Source organism: Vipera berus (genome assembly GCF_964194415.1).
Source record: "Vipera berus genome assembly, chromosome: 1".
In the NCBI taxonomy this organism is placed as follows: domain Eukaryota; kingdom Metazoa; phylum Chordata; class Lepidosauria; order Squamata; family Viperidae; genus Vipera; species Vipera berus.
The window spans coordinates 257941833-257964051 of NC_138202.1; the positions used below are offsets into that span (position 1 = coordinate 257941833).

Consider the following 22219-nt stretch of genomic DNA (forward strand, 5'->3'; position numbering starts at 1 on the left):
GATCAATATGGCGCCAACAATTTGGCAGTCAAAGCTCCCCCCCATGACATACCTAAAAAGGGTGGGGCTTCAAACTATCACTATGTTTGAGGGGAGGGTGGAGATGTCAGGTGAGAGAAACAAGAAATTTGGGCTAAGTTAGCAGATTGTTGTAAGTTCAGTGTTGTTTTGGCATCAGTTAAGGACAGGAGTATGCCAGTTCTATTTAATGTGATGACATTCACAAATAAAAGAGCCTTAATAACAAAACCAGGACACCCATAACTTTTTGGGATTTTTATAATATCTTTACAAAGTTTCAACATCATATATTAAAGTAGAAACCAACCTAAAAGAGAAAAGGAATGGCAAAACACAATAAAGGTGCCCTAAAGGGAAAAAAAATACATTTAACAAATATAACAAAGGTGACCTCTGACTTTCAGAGATAGTAATACAACCTCACTCTAAGTTTAAGAAATAACACCAATCTATAAACTATCTTAAAACACTAATAGACAACTTACTATAAGCTAGTATATAGAAAATGTTCTCTTAATTTCCTTTAAAAGATAGTAAGTTATCAAATGAAAATAATCTTATATTTGAAAAGCTACAATCTTTCTCTAGTCAAATTGAAACTGATCTTCAAAACCCAAAAGTCAAGCGATGACTCTTCTCTTTATTCTGTAAGAAGCCTATCAATCATTGGCACCCTTAAATTTTTTTGAGCGGAAGGAGGGAGCACTCGGCTGGGTGACAAAAGAGGCTTTCACAAATTACATTTAGTGTCTTGGTGAGAGGCACCTCAAGCGACTGCCAAAAGTCATTTGCAACCTTTCCAGGTGGCTTTTCTTGAGCAGAGTCGATGGGGAAGCTAGGTTCACTTAGCAACCGCAGCAGAAACGGTTGTAACATTGGAGAGGTAACTCATTTAACAACCACTTCGTTTAGCGATGGAAGTTCCATCCCAATTGTGGTTGTAAGTTGAGAACTACCTGTAGCCATAATTATGTCTCCCCTTTCAATTGTAATGACAGGAGCAAGCAATCCCTGCTAAGATTTCCTTTTTCATGCACGGGTTCCGCGAAATCTTTTCTCTTGCTCCATTCTGAAGTTTACATTTTCCCAGTGAACATTGTTAAGCTTATCTTCGGCCCCTCAGTCTAAATCTGAGTGGAAGGAGAGAGTGATACCCATGTCTTAGTGCAATAGATTTATTGGGCCAACTAATAATGGAGTAGTCCAAAATGTAATCAGCCATATAGCTCAGAATTAAGATATAAATAAGTGCTTTGCCATTTTTTTCAAGCAAGTACAACTGAAGCCTCCTCACTGTGCTTTATTTTATTTTATTTCCAGCAAGCTCACCGGGGCGGTGGGGGTGGGTGCGTGGGTTGCTACTCCTTAAAAAGATTTCACTCAATGCGACCATCAAGGTGCATTTCTTAATTCCCAAGTAGCATTTCTTACAGGGAGCAGTGAGAAAAGAACATTTCTTTTAGAAAGAACATTTTAGAAAAGACTGGGACTAGACAAGGTCAGTCGCTAAACAAGACGATCACTATACAAGGCAGTCACTAAACGAGGCCTACCTATAGTGCACAACTGTCCATTTTCTATTAATGGATTATCTCCAGATAAAAAGTTATTCGGTGTCCACTTTGAACAGGGCTGTTTTTCTCATAACAGTCTGAATGGGGAGATGACTTTTAGGGAATTCAGCAGCAGCATGATGATTATGTTTGCAGTCTTTTTGGAAGTTTTTTTTTCAGATTCAGCCTTTACAAGGTAATTGCTCTTAGCAATGGAATTTTTCTGTGGATCCAACCATATTCCATTTGCCTAACCTTTTGTTTCTCCATTAACTTTGTTCCCAAGATATTTGTACTAAAATTTTGAAACCATGAAATTATCACTAAGCGCAATAGTAGCATGTTCTGGCAGTCTCTTTCTTCTTCTGCATCTCTTCATCTTATTTTTTCACTTTCCAGTTTTAACATTTACCTTTAACATGGGTTTCGGGCTCCTTGGTTCTTGGAGAATTACCATTATTGGTCATGGATGGGGTTGCACTGCGTCAGACAGATTCAGTGCGTGATCTGGGGATTCTTCTGGATTTGCAACTCCTGCTCAAGAAGCAGGTTGTGGTGACTTCTGGTTTGATGTTGTAGTGATACAGACATAGGAAGGCAGAGCTCTGCTTTCCACACCCGAGTTTGCCCTGCTGGGGGCCCTAAAAGGGCCTAAAGTCACCCCAAAGAGGTGATGAAGAAGGAAGGGTGCCTCGTTGATCACGGAGAGATGGTGGTCTTTCCATTCGATCTGAGGAAAGTTCTTCAAACAGGCAGAGGAAAGACTGGCTGCATCCCTGTGGCCAGCCTCCAGCTACTGACAACCAAAGAAACAAAGCACTAACTAGCAATCGTAAACAGCGTGCTTGGAACTGGGTAAGAATATTGATCCTTTCTTTACTATTTTACAACTGAATTTCCTGGAAAAGGCTCCTAAGAAGCTAAAAACCTCTGAATGTGAGAAGGAATGGGACTGTAGCTCCACTCTACCAGAGGAATGGAAGTGGCATTTTCATATTTTTATGGGGGACAGAAATACATAATACTGAAGTGGAAAAAAACATTAAACTACAGCTTTGATAAATTTGAGAACTGAGATAATTAAGATTTTCTCTTTGAAAAAATATTGGGGTGAAATATAAGAAATCAACCTTCTGTTCTGAGAGTAGAAAATGGATATAGAATGACATCTAGTGGTGGATTAGAGTATAGCACTACAACTGCAAGGACTGATGCTGACCTGGTAAGAAGCTGAGAAACAGATAATAACCTAGCTTCTTAGCTGCTCGGTGACTCCTAACTTAATAGAGAACAGCTGGCAACAGAGCAAAATATTTTGGCATACTTATCACTCTGAGCTTCGTGGACTATAAATACCTACTGAGCTCCGACATTTAATCTTAAGAACTACTTGGAGAGAAAGAAAAATCTGACTTTTGGTTATGTGAGGCTGGGAGAGAGCTTTGGATTGTTTTTAGGGTGGTTGAATATTTTGAACACTTTGAACATTGTGGATTGTAACTTGGTTCGACTGACAATTTTTGGATGCCGGAGCAGAAGGATTATTATAAAAGATTGCTTTTAGTGCTGGATTTATATCTTGGAACCTATTGGATTATAAAGACCAGAAAAACTACAAGAAACTTTGTTCTATTGCCATTAAGATGATATTAGATAAGACTTGTAGTTGGAGATCACAAAAGTTTTGACAGAATATCTGGAGGGGGAAAACAAAATGGAGGCCTTATACCCAGCTAAAAATGGCACGAAATATACCCAACACCTCCATTTGTAGCCCCCAGTCAGGTTTATGAAGGAGCTGCAGGACTGATGCTTCAAGAAAAAATAAATACTTTCAGAAGGAGATATATTCTATACTACAATTAATTCACCAGACAATTGTTTCACATGAAGAAGAAACAAAAAGAAATTATGATGAGATTAAAAACAATTTAGGTAACATAAATGAGCAAATCGCTAATTTATTTATTTTATTTATTTATTTTATTGCATTTATATACCGCCCTTTCCCTGAGGACTCAGGGCGGTTTACAGGGAGTTAAAAATCGACCATACAAAAGTTAAAACCCAATTTAAAAAATATTAAATCAACCCTGTACTATTAAAAACCCCAATTAAAATGAATGTCTCCTCAGCCTGGGCCCGAGAGCTCAAAGAGCCAGGTCTTCAGGCCCCGGCGGAATGATCGGAGGTCGAGAGCAGTCCTCAGCTCCACCGGCAGCTGGTTCCAGAGGGCAGGCGCCCCCACTGAGAAGGCCCTATCCCTGGGTGTCACCCGCCGGCAATCTCTTACCGGCGGGACCCTGAGCAGACCCTCCCTGTGGGAGCGCACTGGGCGAAGGGCGTTTGATGCCGGCAGCAGGTGTTCCCTCAAATACCCCGGACCCAGGCCATGTAGGGCTTTATAGGTGATAACCAGCACCTTGAATTTCACCCGGAGGGCAACCGGAAGCCAATGCAACTCGCGGAGTAGAGGTGTTACATGGGAGTATCGGGAGACCCCCATTACAACTCGCGCGGCCGCATTCTGCACCAGTTGAAGCCTCCGAGTGGTCTTCAAGGGCAGCCCCATGTAGAGAGCGTTACAGTAGTCCAAACGGGAGGTCACAAGCGCATGAGTAACTGTGCGTAGGGCGTCTCGGTCCAGATAGGGACACAACTGGCGCACCAGGCGAACCTGTGCAAAAGCCCCCCTGGTCACGGCTCCTATGTGATCTTCAAAATTGAGCCGTGAATCCAGGAGGACGCCCAAGTTGCGAGCCCTATCAACGGGGGGTAACACCTCACCCCCCCATCGTTAGAGGTGGAATAACTTGGTTAACCCGAGATGCTGATATGCACAGCCACTCAGTCTTGGCGGGATTGAGACGAAGCCTGTTTCTCCCCATCCAGACCTGAACCGCCTCCAGACATCACGGAGAGGGCATCACTGGGTTGGTTCGGGGTGGAAAGAAAAAGTTGGGTATTTAAATTTAAATTTAAATCTACAACTAGAAAGTTCCCAAATAACAGTATGAACAAGCAACCCAGAATACAGAAGATGAATCAGAGGAAATTGATTTAAAGACAGAATATATAAAAGAAGGGAAATACAAACTGTCATAGACAAAACCTTGCAAGACTCAGCTATAATAATGAAAATGGAAAACACACTTTACCCCCTAGGTCTGCAAAATACACTTGAGGACAAGAAAGAAGATTTTAAAAAATAGACTATAGAGATGTTAGGGGAAATGTCAAAAATGGGGAGACAAAAAATGAGAAGCTGAGGGAGAAGAGAAGTGGGAGGAATTCCTCCTTAAAAATATATTAGATAAATTGTCTTCCTCATTCCAAGCAATTCTCAGAAAAATAGAGGAAAAATTCTTTGGCGATTTAATTGCCTTGGCCTGGAAAGCTACTTGGCAAAGGAAGAAAGCTAGAGTTACACTTAAAAAATAGAAGATTTGACCTACCAGAGGGGACATTATATGATTAAATATTTGTTTGAATATGATTAAAAGAATGGATAACCCTTAGGTCTAATCAGACTTTTATAATAAGAAAGATATGATTTATAATTAGAATAGCACTTTTTTTGACAAGGGAAATATAAAAATACGAGGATGGCATCTTTAAATGAAACTCTTAGCTACCTAAATGTAACTAATCTTGAGAAAACCATAATTGACAAAGATATTCTGAATATTGATGGGAAATTAAACTTAAATAAGAAAATGAAGACTTCCGGTGGCGACGCGACGTCGAAAGACAGCCGTTTTCGGGCTGCCCGCTCCGCAGCTGTGTTTTTCCATCGTAAACAGCGCCGATCAGCTGTTTAGATGGATTTGAAGCCCCCTCCTTGGGAGAAGAGGAGGGGGTGAGGCCCCAGGTAGGGGTTGAGCTCTCCGGGGCCGCCTGAGCTGAGAGCTTGGGCGGCTGAAGGATGAACCCCCCCGAAGCCTGGGTTGCTCCGAGCTGCGCAGCGCCTCTGCTCTGGGATTTTTGGAGCAGAGCCAGGCGTTAGCAACCACCCCTGCCAAAAGGAAATACTTTTGATTATCAAGATGCAGGCAGAGCGGTACAGGAGGTCAAGGTGAAGTGGACTCTTTATTTTTACTCTCTAGCTCAATGGATTTTATAGCTTTAAAGTGAAAGTGCGTAATAAGTGAAAGTGGGGGAAGATGGCGGCTAAAACTTCTAAAGCTCTTCGGAATGCGGGGTCTTCCCTGGTGCAAGAGACCTCATTGCAAGCTTTGCTTCCTCCTGCATCTCCCCCGGTATTGACGCTTAAGGATTTACAAGACGCTCTTGGAAAGCATGCACAATTGATGTCTGATATGATGGATGAAAAGTTGAAAAAGCTGGAGGAGAAATTGGAGGAGAAAATGGAGAAATTGGAGAAGAAGATGGAAGAGAAGCTGAGAGCAATGAGGGTGGACATCTTGTCTAAGGTTGAATCCGTAGCTGAATGTGTGCTACAGCTGGATATAAAAGTGGAGGATCTCAATCAAAAGAACTCTATATTAGAAGCAAAGGTATTAGAAAATGAAAATATAAGGGATAAAATGGACGAAGAATTGAGCCTTGTTCAGTATAATCAGATGCAGTATGCTATTAGAATTAGGGGTTTAAAGGAGAATGGTAAAGAAGATTTAAAGCAGCTGATTTCTGAGGCTCTGGAAGGGGTACTGGGCCAGTCAGCATCTGAAATTGAGGGAAATATGGACAAAGTTTTTCGTGTAAATTCATGGATTGCAAGACAGAGGAAGTTACCCAGAGATGTGGTGGTCTATTTTACAAAGAGAGTAATTAGAGATGAAGTCATTCAAGCTGCTTATGATACTAATTTGGTAGCGGCTGAGCAAGAAGTTTTGGTTTTAAAAGAGATCCCTCCGAAGATCCTAAGGAGAAGGAAACATTTTGCATTTCTAGTACAGGAACTTAAGAAACGTGATATTAAGTTTAGATGGGAGATTCCAGTTGGGTTGGTGGCGACGCACGAAGGTAAAAGACATCGTTTGGTTACTGTGGCTCAGGCACGTGATTTTTATAGTAATGTGTTAAAAGCAACCCCCCTATCATTTTTGGAAGCTGCAAAAGGATACGGTGTGGGAAAGCTTCAAGATGTTGCAGATAGACAGACAGAGGACAATGGTGTTGGAGGGGATCAAGCCACAGTCTCATCGGTTGCTGCAGGAGGCCAGAAGATGACGCGTGCCGCCCTAAGAAGAGCGAGACGAGAGCAAGAGCAAGACCAGCAGAAAGTTATGGAATCTTCAAAGTGTGCTTACAGTGAAGATTTGGCAGGAGAGCGGTCTAAAGAAGTTTTGGGGGTCATGACAGAGGTGCTCCAAAAGTTTTGGGGCGTTAAGATTGCTGATTAAATTTTTAGATTAGAATGTCAATGGAGTAAAATTATTATAGTGGAGAAAGAAAGTTTTTTTTTCTTTTTTAATATTTTACACAATTTAAGATTGATGTTATTTGCTTGCTAGAAAAGTATATTAGGGTTATGGATTTAAAGTATGTGTTGAACTAAGAATGGGTATGTAAGCTCCTAATTAACAACAAGTTGTCTTAGAGATTGCCTAATTTTTTTTTTATATACACTTTTTATTTGAACTTTTATTTGAACTTAAGGATGATTTGGAACTGCGAGACATTTGGCGTGATACATGCAAGAACTATTTTTGATTATAGTTTAGTTTGGTCAGAGATTATTAAGATTAATAGAGATAAGCGCTTTTGGCGCGTAACAGAATTTGTTTGGAAATTAGAGAAAGGTGGTAGAATGCAAATAGCAGGTGAAAGTTTTTCTTTTCTTTTCCTTTTTTTTTTGAAATTAATATGAATAAGGACTGGGATTAAGAAAATTTATTTTGAGTAAAGATCTTTTTCTGTTTTCCTCTTCTTTTCTACTTTATTTGTAATATTAATATTGTTTGTACTCATTTTATATGAGCTAGAGAGAGATAGAATTTATAGTTTATTGTTGATAACATAGGGGTGTTTATGTTTGTTTTTTGATTTTATGCCCTGTATTTAGCTCTGGGAAGTCGGGGGGGGGGGGAGGAGGGAGTGGGGGAGAGGGATAGGGGTGGGGGAGGGGGGGATTAAAGTCAAAATGTATTGTAAAACTTTTTAAATAAAAAAAATAAAAAAAATAAGAAAATAAAAAACAGGATATTGATTTAATGAGATTTTAATTGCAAATACATTTGAAATATAAATTGGTTAGAAAAGAGGTTATAAACTGATATTATTGTTATTTGTATAACTAGAAAATATGCTGAGGATGTTTATATTCAATTTTGTATGTATTAATAGTAGCAAGAATGGTATTTGCATAGTGTTGGGAAAATGTAAACAATTTGGGAAGAAAGGAGGATCAGGGGGAAAAAACTGGATTGTGCAGTATTGAACAGATTTATATTGAAGACGTTAATGTTAAAAATGTGAACCCAGACAACACGTTGCTTACTAAGCACTAAAGATTGTAATTGTTAAAAATCAATAAAATATTAAAAAAAGAAGAAATAGGTCGTGGTCATGGGCAGAGGGCCTGTCTGCAATTATGAGTTGTACACCAGTTGCACCCTTTTCTGGACCAACATGCCCTCTTCACAGTCCCCATGCCATAGATGTATCCAGTTTGGAGTACTCTTACACATTGTACATGGGGCTTCTGGAATCTTATCCAGCAGATTCAATTAGTTCAAAATGCAGGACTTGCATAGTTCCGCACAAATTGAAATCTGTTGTGATTGAAGGCAAAAGGAGAAGGGGACAGCAGGGAATGAGATGGTTAGATAGTGTCATCAGTGTAATGGGTATGAATTTGGGCAGACTCAAGGAGACAGTGGATGCCAGGAAGCTATGGCTATGGTCCATGGGTAACAAAGAGTCAGACATGACCTAGCAACTGAACAACATCATCTCTTCTGGGAGCTGCATTGATTACTGATCTGCTTCTGGAGGCAGTTCAAAATGCCGGCTATCATCTTTAAACCTCTACATGGCTTGATACCAGGATGTTTGAAAGGCCGCCTGCCCTAACCCACCAGAGCATGAAGACAAGGTATGTTACAGATCCCATCTGTTATGGAGGTACACCTTGTGGGACTGAGGGAAAGGGCCTTCTCTGTGGTGACTCCCTCCCTTTGGAATAATATTCCCTGGAGATAAGATTGGCCTCACCTTGTTACCTTTCTAGAAGGTCCTGAAGACATGATTTTGTCAATGAGTGGGGACTCCCAACTGATGAGCCAATCATGGTGTAACTGTATGGTCACTGTTGCTGGGGTGGGTAGAGGAGCTATGGGTTTTTACACTGATATTTTAATGTTATAAGCCGCCTATAGACAATGTATATGAGTTAGGTGGTTATATGAACTTGTTTAAATAAGAAATAATATCATTGGATGAGACCCAGGAGATACGCCTTTTCTGGTTCAGTGCCTTCCCCACCCTATCCACAGAGTGCCAAGATTTGTAGGGCCGTGCGGGTCTGTTCGCCTTCAAAAAGAAAAAAGGAAAAAAAAGCTTTAAAAATGTGAGTTTTCCCTTAGGAGTTGGGCTAAGATGATATATCAAGCAACATATATCTTCAGGGAGGTGGAAAGTATAATAAATGGGTCTGGCTGTTGTGGCTATATCGGGTTTGGATTTTTTTGTTGATGCTAAATACTATGTTGTCTTTGTGAGGTTTTATTTCATGTATAACACCCAGAGTCAGGCAGTAATGGAAATCTAAATCAGTAAGAAAATGCCATGCAATATTTAATAATAACATAGAATTTGATGTTGCTCTGTTCTATGATCTCTGCAGAATTAAACATTGCAAGGTTACAGAAAGACAGTTCTTGGAAGGTCATCTCTGATTCAAGCCACTTCAAGATGTGCATCACACATTATTTTCCTCCACTGAGCTGGAAATAGGTTTAGGGTCCTCCTTAATATCCCAGCAGAACCTGAAGGGCAGCTTTTTCATCCTCTCCTTAAAGACACAGTCAAACCTTTCACTCTGGGCAACAGTCATGATGTTCTTCCAGTCCCCAACAATGCCTGGGAAACAACGATTAAAAAAATGTCAACAGTTTTTGTATTCAATTAAACTAGAAGGTATTTATGTCATCCTGTCACCAAAATGTTCATTCTTACATTTTCTTATGTGACTAAATTTGTGTATGAATCAGTCATGTGAAAAAGAAAGTACATCCTGTTTAAGTTCTATGGTTTTATGTATGAGGACATAGTAAAAATCAACCTTAGAAGAACAACATGACATTACACCATGTCATCATTTATTTTATACAAAGAAAGCCAAAGTGGAGAAGCTGTGTGTGAAAAATTTATGATTTAATAGCTTGTAGAACCACCTTTAGCTGCAATAACTTGAAGTAATCGTTTTCTGTGTCACTTAATCAGTCTCTCACATTGCTGTGGAGGAATTTTGGCTCATTCTTCTTTACAATTTTGCTTCAATTGACTGAAGTTTGTGAGCATTTGTTTATGTACAGCTTTCTTGAAGTCCCACTGATATGTATTATCTGTTATTGTTATAAGTGTTCAATTATTATTAACCCATGAAACAGTTGTATTACAGCAAGTTGGAAATCGGTTCGTGAGGTAAACTCCCGTTTGACAGTTCAGCACGCGGCAATTTGACAGCTGTCAAATTGCCGGCAGCCAACACGCAGGCGCAGCTTTTGACAGCTCCACACGCGGTCCCTCGCTGTCAAGAACCAACGCAGACGATTGGCCCTGCCGACAAGCGGGAAGCTGCGGGTCCAATGATTGGTGGAACCAACATTCTGTGGACTATATAAGGGAGTTGTAACCCCACTGTTTTTGCCTTGGTGTTTCCCAATAAACCGAACAGCTGAACCTGCTGTCTCCGCGTGATCCTTGGTCAGACAAACCACTGGCGACGAAGGTGGGATAGGCTTGCTAGCTGAAGTCACTGAGCTTAGGAAGGGTTCCTTCTGGAGGCTCTGAGCTAAGTCACTGGAAGTTGTAATTTCCACCACAAGCAAGCCGAAGGAGAACCGAGACAGTATGGCAGCGTTCGGTCAAATTCGTGAGTTCGATACTCATTTTCCCGAGCGTTGGGAATCGCACCTTGGCCAAATTGAAGGTTACCTGCTAGTCAGCAAGATAACAGACGACCGAGCTAAAGCGGCGGCACTTTTGTACCTCAGCGGAACCGCAGTGTACGATGTGGCTGTCGGTCTGTGTAGCCCAGAACCGGTCGCGCAGGTAACCTACGCGGAGCTGACAGAAAAACTTAGCAAACACTACATGCCGACCCACTCCGAAATCTACTGGAGGGTCCAGTTCGCGAGGCGTCGCCAAAAACCCGGGGAGACGGCTGCAGACTTCATATCAGGGGTGAGACAGGCCGCCAGATGGTGCCGTTTTCCGGACCTGGAGGACCGGATAAGGGACCAATTGGTCATCGGCCTCCGAGATGAGCACCTCCAAAAGAAAATAATGGCAAAACCGGCCCTGAATCTAGCTGAAGTCACTAGAGAGATTCAGGCATACGAAGACACACACGCGGAAGACAACACCAGGGCTCAACAAAACCAAACCAGGGCCACTACCAACGGGGAAACAGTCCCCAGAGACCACGACGAAATAGAAGATCTCACCGATGTGGACGCAATCCACCGCCGCTTCGAAAAACTCCAAAACCGAAAAACCGACAACAAGGAAGCAGCAAGACCCAAGAATTCCAACCGGGACCCCCGAGTAACATGCGCCAGCTGCGGGGGAAACCACATCAGGTCCTCCTGCAGGTTTAGAAACGCCCGGTGCCACAACTGCGGAAGAATGGGGCACATCAAAACCGCATGCAGGAGCCGCAACCGGGGGGAGCTACACGAAGTGGAAACTACAGCCCCAGGTATGACACCCCGAGGCAAGAGTAAGTTCAGACCCCCAAACCACTTAGAACTAGCTATTAACAAAACAGAGGGGGGGGGAACCTCAAGTTAACCCCTAAGGTAAAAATCAAAGCCAAACTGCAAGGGGTACCTTGTGAACTAGAGGTGGACTCAGGCTCAGCTGTCACCCTCATATCAGGGCAGACCTTCAAGGAAATTTGCCGGATTAACAAGAGGCAGATTCCCTTAAAACCACCCCAGGTGAACCTAGCAGACTACCAGAAGTCCCCAATACCCCTGAAGGGCCAGGCAGAAATCCTAGTGGAATTCAAAAAATTCCGAGGGCCTCTCAAGGTCCTAGTAACACAAGAAAACAGGGCAAACCTAATCGGCCTAGACTGGTTCAGGGTACTGGGAATCCAACTAACAGGCATCAACAGGGTACAGGCCGCAACCCTCGAAGACGTCTGCAAACAATTTGCAGACGTCTTTGACGGTTCCCTTGGCACTTACACGGGCCCCCCCATCAACCTTAAGTTAAAACCAGACATACCTCCCGTCAGAATCCGAGCTCGAAGGGTCCCGTTTGCCCTCAAACAAAAAATTGAGGACGAGCTGGACCGCCTCGTCAAAATAGGAGTCCTAGAACCCACCGAGGGAGGGACCTGGGAAACCCCTATAGTTACTCCCATTAAGCCTAATGGCCAAATCCGCATATGCGCGGACTATAAAGCGACAGTAAATAGGGCATTAAATGCACATGCTTACCCGATTCCCGCAGTGAAGGACGTCCTCTCGTCGATCAGGTCCGGCGCCATGTTTGCCAAATTGGATTTGGCGCAAGCGTATTTGCAGCTTCCAGTAACTCCTGAAACCGCAGATGCGCAAACGATAGTAACCCACCGCGGGGCTTTTAAAGTCAAACGCTTGCAATTTGGCATTTCGGCTGCCCCAGGAATTTTTCAAGAAATAATGGAAAAAACCTTAAAGGGAATTCCTGGGGTATGCCCCTATTTCGATGATGTCCTAATCGCGGGTGAAAACGAAGAAAACTTAGCAGAGCGCTTGTCAGCTGTCCTGACTAGATTCAGAACAGCTGGTCTCAAATTGCATAAACAAAAATGCCAAATTGGAGTCCCTTCAACTGAATTTTTAGGTTATAAAATCGATGCCAAAGGGATACACCCCACCGATGCTAAACTAAAAGCCATCAAATCTGCCCCGGCACCAAAAAATAAGCAAGAATTGCAAGCGTTCTTAGGTCTTTTAAATTTTTATCATGCATTTTTACCACACAAAGCAACCCTAGCCGAACCTCTGCACCGCCTCCTAGATAAGGGTCGCCCGTGGCTCTGGACATCTGAACACGATGCCAGTTTCAAAAAGCTCAAAAATGCCCTATGCCTCAGTTCCACAGTAACACTATTCAGAGAGGACCTCCCCCTCTGCATTGCCTGCGATGCTTCACCTTATGGCATCGGGGCAGTACTAAGTCATCTGTCAGACTCAGGAGAACAAAAACCCATAGCATTCTATTCTAGGACCCTAACTAAAGCAGAAAGAAATTACGCCCAAATCGATAGAGAGGCGCTTGCCATCGTTGCGGGGGTTAAAAAGTTTCACGACTACCTATACGGTAGAACTTTCACCATATTCACAGATCACAAACCCCTTCTGGGCATATTCACGTGGGACAAGCTAACCCCACAAATACTCTCGCCCAGAACATTACGCTGGTCAACATTCTTATCAGCGTATTCCTTCAAATTAGTCCACAAACCGGGCAAAGAATTAGGACACGCTGACGGGCTCAGCAGACTTCCCCTGCCTGAATCTGACCCTGACCCTGCCCCAGCAGGGCGGATCCTGGCAATCTCAGAATTGCCTGACACACCGCTGACAGCTAAGGACATTTCCACTGCCACAGCCTTGGACAGAGTTTGCAGCAGAATATACCAATGGGTCTCTGCAGGTTGGCCAAACTCATGCCCCGGAGAGGAATTCAAACCTTACTATGTTAGGCGTCATGAGCTATCTGCACATTTAGGCTGCCTCCTATGGGGAAACAGGGTGGTAGTTCCCCAAAAGCACAGGGAAAAGACATTAACAACATTGCACGAGGGCCATCCGGGGATCGTAAAAATGAAAGCCTTAGCTAGAAGCTATGTGTGGTGGCCGGACCTAGATTCCAACATCGAACAGTACGTCGCGGGTTGCTACCCTTGCCAGCTAACAAGGGCAGCCCCACCGCAAAACACACCACACAGGTGGGAGGTAACTAAGAACCCGTGGTCTAGGGTCCACCTGGATTTTGCGGGACCCTTCCAAGGTCAAACATTTCTCATAGCAGTCGATAGTTATTCAAAATGGCTAGAAATTGCCCCAATCCATAGCACCACCTCCCACAATACTATCCTAGCTCTAAGAGGGTTTTTTGCAACACATGGTCTCCCTGACACACTTGTCACTGACAATGGACCACAATTTACATCCCGCGAATTCCAGATATTCACGAGGGGCAACTCTATTAAACACGTAACATCATCGCCCTTCCACCCCTCCTCTAACGGGATGGCTGAAGTCATGGTAAGAACACTAAAGACGCCCTCAGAAAAATCGTTCAAGGCGACTGGCACCGCAGACTCTCCCAGTACCTTCTCGCCCAACACTCCACACCATGTACCACCATCGGAAAATCGCCGGCGGAGCTACGTTGGGGAAGAAGACTAACCACTCGTCTTGACAGGATGCACCCGGACAGGAGCAACTTCGAAACGGAACATCCCCTCCCATCTAGAACATTTGCAATTGGACAAACAGTTTGGGCCCGTAATTATTCAGCAGGTCCTAAATGGTTGCAAGGTACCATAATCGATCAAACAGGGCCACTTTCTTATACTGTACAAACCCGCCACAACGAACACATCCGCAGACATTTAGATCAATTACGGACACGTCAGCCCCAAAACAATCCTCCACCCACCCCTCCCCACACCAATCCACAAATGCAATCCGGTACCCGTCAAATCCCCACATTCTGCAATCCAGCACCGGGGGAAGGGGAAGAGGAGAACGTCGAAACTCCTAGACGCTCCGGCCGGAAAAGACAACCGCCAGCATATTTACAAGACTTCGAGTGGGGGGGCAAATCACAACAACAAAGAGTGAGGAACGGCACCAGTTCAGGGGAGGGGTAAGGGGTGATATGTATTATCTGTTATTGTTATAAGTGTTCAATTATTATTAACCCATGAAACAGTTGTATTACAGCAAGTTGGAAATCGGTTCGTGAGGTAAACTCCCGTTTGACAGTTCAGCACGCGGCAATTTGACAGCTGTCAAATTGCCGGCAGCCAACACGCAGGCGCAGCTTTTGACAGCTCCACACGCGGTCCCTCGCTGTCAAGAACCAACGCAGACGATTGGCCCTGCCGACAAGCGGGAAGCTGCGGGTCCAATGATTGGTGGAACCAACATTCTGTGGACTATATAAGGGAGTTGTAACCCCACTGTTTTTGCCTTGGTGTTTCCCAATAAACCGAACAGCTGAACCTGCTGTCTCCGCGTGATCCTTGGTCAGACAAACCACCCACCACACCATTTCAATCAGGTTGAGGTCTGGACTTTGGGCCATTGCAACACCTTGAGTCTTTTCTTTTTCAGCCATTCTGTTGTAGATTTGCTGGTGTGTTTGGGATCATTGTCCTGTTGCATAGCCCAATGTTGGCCAACCTTTCACTGCCAGACAGATGGCCTCACATGTAATTCTACAATACTTTGGTATACAGAGGAGTTCATGGTCAACTCAATGACTGCAAGATGCCCAGTTCCTGTAGCTGCAAAACAAGCCCAAATCATCAATCTTCCACTACTGTGCTTGATGGTTCGTATGAGATGTTTGTGTTGACATGCGGTGTTTAGTTTTTGCCAAATGTGGTACTGTGTATTGTGGCCAAACATTTCTACTTTGGTCTCATCTGTCCAAAGATATCTGTTCCAGAAGACTTGTGATTTGTTCAAATACAACTTTGCAAATCAAAGCTGTGCTGCAATGTTCTTTTCAGAGAGAAGAGGGTTTTTTTCCCCTTCTGGCAACATTTCCAAACAACCATACTTGTTCAGTTTTTTCCTAATTGTACTGTCATGAAGTTTAACATGTAACATGCTAATTGAGGCCAGTAAGGTTTGAGATGTGACTCTTGGATTTTTTGCAATTTCTCTGAGCATTGCATGGTCTGACCTTGGGGTGAATTTGCTGGGACGTCCACTCTTAGGAGGATTGGCCACTGTCTTGATTGTTTTCCACTTATGAATGAACTTCTTCACCATAAAATGATGTATTTTAAATTGTTTGCAAATAACCATTCCCAGACTGATAGGCAACAACAATGGGTTATCTAAGATTATTACTGAGACCAGCAAACTCCTAAAACTTCAGGTTTTATAGACCACTGGATTAAGGGCATTTGATTAGCAGCACTGATCATTGAAAACATCAGATTATATCCATGCCCAAAATTTGTCGGTGAAAAGAAGAACACTACTTCAACATTGGCACAGCTAAGAAAGGCTTATGGTTGCCTCAAATGCAGGCTGCTGATGAGACAAAGACAACATCATGGCGAGACAGCAGAAAGAGAGGTTGTTGGGACATGTCCATACCACTTTAGAAAGTGCCTTTCAGGTGAAGGTAGTAATCCTGGTTTCATGGTTCCTATAGATGAGACCAGTAAAAAAGAACTCCAAGGCAAAAAAAAGATTTCCTTAAAAGAACATATTTATTTTGCTACATAGTATTGGCACGATCAAAAGTGAAACCAAAACTGAAGTTTTCCCCCCCCACAGGTTACACTGTTACAAAGTTGAACTTCCCACCTCAATGGTGTGTCATAAATCACATTCCCCAATTAACTACTTGCACGGGCTTTCTAACGGAAGCCTTAGCCCACCAAAATGCAATCAGCAATGACCTTGGTTCCCATAGAACAATTTATTGTTTTGACTAAGCTAGAAAATACTCATCCTTCCTCCCAAATCTGTGGCAACTGAAAATGAAAATGGCTTCAGCCAAATTCGTTCGTAGTGTTCACAGATAACCTAAAAGAAAGAGAAATTCTGCAAATGAAGAAGAGTTAAAATTAGGAATCTCCTCTGGGTTTTTTTGGATGTCTGTTAAAAAAAAATCTACATATCAATCTTTCAGCTTTTACATCAGTATTTTTTACCCAGGTGGCCTCTGATAAAGGGTACCCTTTCCACTGTACTAAATACTGTAAATTGTCTTTATATAATTGAGAATCAAGAATTTGTTTTATTTCATAATGAGTCTTTCCCTCTACCACCAGAGAACCAGGTGCTTGATTGGGAGGAGGTCTTAAAGACAACTCCCTGAGTCGTCTTAACAAATTGCAGTGGAAAACTGGGTAGATCTTTTCCAAAAGGCGAGGGAGTTTTAACTCTACTGTGACTAGGTTTATAATTCGGACTATAGGGAAAGGTCCAAGGTATTTTGGTCCCAATTTTTTGCTAGGTAACCTGAGCCTTAAATATTTTGTAGTGAGATAAACCTTATCCCACATGGTGTGATTTCTGAGGAGCCCTTTTTTATCACTTGCTCTTTGTAAATTTCTGAGGCTTTCGTTAAAGCTTTTTTTGTATTCTCTCAAACAGTTTGCCAAGCAGCCACCCACTGATCTAAAGTTTGAGAAGCAGGAGGGTCCTATGGGTATTTAGGCATGGGAATGAGCTGTCTACCAGTAGCTATTTTAAAAGGAATAAGTCCAGTGCTTCTATTTACTGTGTTATTATAAGCCCAGTTCGTTTGCTGGTAATCCACATAGCATCTAAATGTATTGTTCCACCATTGCATTCACTTTTTCAACTGCTCCATTCATAGACAGATGAAAAGCTGACGATAGTCCTTGTGTGGATCCAATCAGTTTTAGGAAGTTCCTCCAAAATTTAGCAGTAAACTGAACCTTCCTTGTCCAAAATAATCCATTTTGGAGCTCTGTGGAGCCAGTAGATATGTTTGAGAAACATTTTGGCTAACTTCTGGGCAGAGGGGACACCAGAACAGGCTATGAAATGAGCTTGCTTCAAGAAAAGGTCAATCATAGTCCATATTACTGTATTACCCCTACTTTCTGGTAATTCCACAATAAAGTCCATGACAATCTCTTCCCAGGGTTGGGAAGGGTGCAACTTGTTGCAATAGTCCAGGGGGGTTTCCAGGGTGTTTCTTCATTGTTGCACATGTTGCACAGCTTTTCACATAGCTTTCAACATCTTTTTTCAAACCTGGCCAACAAAACTGCCTCTGGACTAAATGTAAAGTCTCTATATATCCAAAGTAGCCAGCTTGTTTGATATCGTAGCAACGCTAGAGTGCTTGGACTCTTAAGTGATTCAGGAAAATATAGTTTAGACCCCTTCCAAGCTAACTCATCTCGATAGGTCAGTATGGTCTGATTTTATTTTATTTATTTATTTATTTTATTATATTTATATACCGCCCTTTCCCAAAGGACTCAGGGCGGTTTACAGGGTGATTAAAATGAAAAATACAAAAGTTAAAAACAATTTAAAAAAATATATCAATCCCTGAACAAATAAAAACCCCAGTTAAAATTAAAATTAAAATTCTCAGCCTGGGCCAGAGAGCTCGAAGAGCCAGGACTTCAGGTCCCGGCGGAATGAACGGAGGTCGGGGGCAGTCCTAAGCTCCACTGGCAGCTGGTTCCAAAGGGGAGGTGCACCCACTGAGAAGGCCCTCCCCCTGGGTGTTATCCGCCGGCAATCTTTTACCGGCGGCACCCTGAGAAGACCCTCCCTGTGGGAGCGCACTGCACGAAGGGAACTTGATGCCGGCAGCAGGTGTTCCCTCAGATATCCCGGACCCAAGCCATTTAGGGCTTTATAGGTCTTTCTTTGAACCATGAATCAGTTTTCAATTCCTCTTTTAGTTTTTTCATTAACAAGCTATTGGGATCAGGTGATTTTGCTTGCTGTTGTCCCCCTGGGGTTATTTGAAAGTTTGTCTGTGGTAGCGAGATGATGGAGTTCACGATCTCTTCATGATGGTTTTTATACTGGGGCAACCTAGAGAGTGCATCTGCCAAGAGGTTTTTCCCCCTGGGATGTATTTCAGTGTGAAGTTGAAATGGTTAAAATACTGTGCCCACTGAACTTGATTTGGGGAGAGTTTATGGGGTGTTTTCAGTGCCTCTAAATTTTTGTGATCAGTCCATACTTCGAAAGGCACCTTGCTCCCCTTGAGGAAATGGCGCCAAGTAAGGGCCCATCTTACCGCAAAGGCTTCCTTCTCCCATACAGTTCACCTTCGGTCAGCATCTGTTAGTTTTTTTTAGAAGTGTAGGCACAGGGTTGCAAGTCTCCCTTTTGGTTTCTTTGCAGGAGAACTGCCCCAACAGCTACATCACTAGTGTCAGCTTGGATTATGAACTACTCTTCAGGGTTAGGGTGTTTGAGAACAGGTTCGGCAGCAAACAGTCTCTTTAAATTCTCAAATGCTGTTTGGCTTTCCATAGACCATGGCAGGGGCTGACAAGATCATGGCTTACCTCCATTTCCCCCCATCTTTAATAATTCAGTAATTGGCAAAGCAATCTCAGCAAAAGAGGGGATAAATTGCCAATAGAAATTGGCAAATCCCAAAAAACTTTGGAGTTGTTTACAGGTACGTGGGGGTTTCCATTTGATCACCACTTTAACCTTGGCTGGGTCCATTTCAATGTCTTCATTGGAAATCCTGTACCCTAGGTAGTCTATGTATGTTTGATGAAATTCACATTTGGAGAGTTTTGCATAAAGTTTAGCATTCAGCAGTTTTTTGAGTACTTCACACACTAGTTTAGTATGTTCTGCCATGATTTCTGTATAAATGAGGATATCATCAAGATAGACTAAGACCCCCTTGTATAGGCGATCATGTAGCACTTGATGGATCAATTGCATAAACACTGCAGGGGCTCCCTGCATCCCAAAAGGCATAACATTGAACCGAAAGCTTCCCAGGGGGCTGTTAAACGCTGTTTTCCACTTGCCTCCTTTTTAAACTCTCACTCGATAGTATGCTCTCTTAGATCTAGCTTGGTAAAAAAAGCTTTCCTTTTGCCAAATGGGCTAACATATCCTTCATTAAGGGGAGGGGATACATATTTTCCATGATGACCCTGTTTAACCCTTTAAAATCCACACACAGTCTCAGCGATCCAACTTTTTTCTCTTTAAAAAGTACAGGGGCAGCTACTCGGGAATTTGCTGCTAAATGAACCCTCTAGCCAAGTACTTATCAATGTATTCCCTGAGTTCTTTCAACTCATGGGGGGGAGGGGTGGGGGAGGGGCATTGAATACATCTTCGGCTTGGGCAGTTTGCCTCCCAGCAAAATCTCAATAGCACAATCAGTTGCTCTGTGGGGAGGCAGGATGTCACACAGTTTCGCTGAATACCTCAGCTAAGTCTCAGTATTTGCTTGGGACGAGCAGTATTCCAGGAGGGGAGTTTACAGCCGTTCTCAGGGTTTCAAGAGATTGTCTCTGGGCTTCACCTGTGTCACTGGTAGGGTTAGGGGGGTGAAGGTCCTGTGGCTAGCCTTAAGGTCCTCATTCTGTTGCCCACCAGGTCATGGGCTGCCATTTATCCAGCCAGGCTAATCCCAAAATTTCTCAGTCATTTTTGGCACCATCACAAAACAGATAAACTCCCAATGCTCCCCTAGCTCTAGGTGTACTGGTTCAGACAAGTGAGTGGCTGGAGCTTTGCCTATCAGGGATCTGTCTGCCTGTTCAAACCTCATAGGTGTGGGCAATAATTTGGCATGAATGCCTAGTTTGAGCACCATGGGGAGGTTGATCAAACACCAGAGTCAATTAAAACATGTAAATCCATTTGCGCTCCTGAATAGGGACCAAGAGCCTCGCAGAGAAGGCAAAAGGTGGGACAGGCTGACTCACCATCAGGTCATCTTCTCCTTCATCGTCGGAGCAGGCGGAGGCAAATTATCAGTTGGGGTCTTGGGTTTCCCTTGGGGAGGACTTGTGTGACTTCTCTTGGCTGGCCCAATTCAATTTCTCAAGTATTCGTTGGGATCCTCTCTTAGGTTTTGCAGAGGCAGCAGGTGCACGGAAAGGGGACTGAACAATTGGCTGCTTGGTGCCCTGGTTGACCGCATCTGAAGCATTTGATCAGAGGTCCCGCAGGCACTCTAGTGATTTTGGTGGTCATGGCAGTTGAGGGACGTTGAGGAGCTTGACATCTCACTTGGTCTTGCTTTGGTCTGGATGCTGGTGCAGAAGGTTTTTGGTAACAGTTCAGCTCAATGTCTAAGTTTATTGCTAGACGGTACCATTCATGCAGCTGTTTGGGTATTCCCTTGTAGGTGCAAGGCTGGAACAAATCATGATCCAACCCGGATTTAAAATGGTGAACCAGTGACCATTCAGGCCACTGCCTGATCCAGCCAGCTACCCTTCGGAACTCTTTCATGTACTCTTTCACCGACCGGCCCATATGCTTCAATTCGTGGATATCTTTCTCGGCCTGCAGAGTTTGGGATTCACCTTCAAACCAGGTTCTCAGTCCATGTATCAACAGATTGAAATCCCACAGCTCTGGTGATTGCTCATCCTGCAGGCAATTCATTGATTCCACTGCCTCCCCTTCTAGGTTTGCTGCTACCACATCAACCATACTGGCAGGGTCTGGGTAAGTGCAGGCATTATGATTCATGTGGATGAATACCTGGTTCAGGCAGAAAGATAGTTTTTCAGGATCTCCGTCAAAGGTGGGCTTGATGGGAGGGGGGTCGACTGGGCGCTGATCCAAGATGGCTTGTATTAGGCCAGGTGGCTGACCTAATACAAGCCATTGGTAAATCTTAGGCTGGGTTTGGTACTGGCTGGACGTTGGTAATGGTCCGGCCTGGTGTTGGTTACCACTGGCACTGGTAATGATCAGGTCTGGCAAGGAGCTGGTAACAAGCAGGACTGTTCCGACGTTGGTATCGGTAAGGACTGGCCTGGCATTGCAAGCCATCAGGGCTGGCATGGTGTCTGTGGTGGTCAGGGCTGACAGGACGTTGGCTGTGCTCAGGACTGGCATATTGCTGTTTATGGTCAGGGCTGGTACAACATCGATGATGGCCAGGACACTGCTGACACACTGGGCTCAAAGTTAAAGCTGGTCTAGTCAGCGGGGAGGCAGTCCGAGCCATCAATAAGGGACTAGGGCTTCACTGTGGTGGTGGACAGTCATGAGGATGTCTGTCCTCTTACTCAGTGGAGAGCATCTGACAGGTGATTGGCTTCCTTTCTCACATCTCCAGACCCTCAAACTTCTCTCTTAAATGTTCCACGGAATGACTGTGGATGGTGGTCAGGTACTTCCAATCCCCTGTTTCATTCCAGGCGGCTAACTGCTTTGCCCTCCTCCGTTCTAGCGAGTGGGATCCATGGGATGAGATCAATGGGAACTCAACTTTGGCAGCTTTCACGGTGCTTTTTCTTGGCTGAGCCGCTTCTGAATGCCAAGTCCACCTGATGGGTATGGTTCCCTCTTGTTGCACCAATGACTCCAATTGGGTCTTCTGGGCTTTTGGCCTTGCTCCAGCCACCAGAGCTGCACTTTCCACTTGGATAGTAGCCTGCACTCTGTCTACTGGTGTAGCACTGAGGCTCATGGCTGATTCTCCTTTTTTTCCATCTTGGTGTCTTCCCTGAGTCTTCACTGTCCTCCCAAAGGTTCTGGGTAGGC

General features: G+C 43.7%; 1 protein-coding gene across 1 annotated transcript in view; it reads right to left on the reverse strand.

Annotated features, from left to right (window-relative positions):
• Positions 1-9357: 9357 nt before the first annotated feature.
• Positions 9358-22219, reverse strand: part of LOC308672421 (sulfotransferase 1C2-like) — a 358778-nt gene continuing 345916 nt past the window's right edge. The window contains exon 10 of the mRNA XM_081335365.1: positions 9358-9620. Within this exon, the coding sequence (XP_081191491.1) occupies positions 9460-9620 (161 nt within the window). The 3' untranslated portion in view covers positions 9358-9459. The remainder of the gene's footprint in view (positions 9621-22219) is intronic.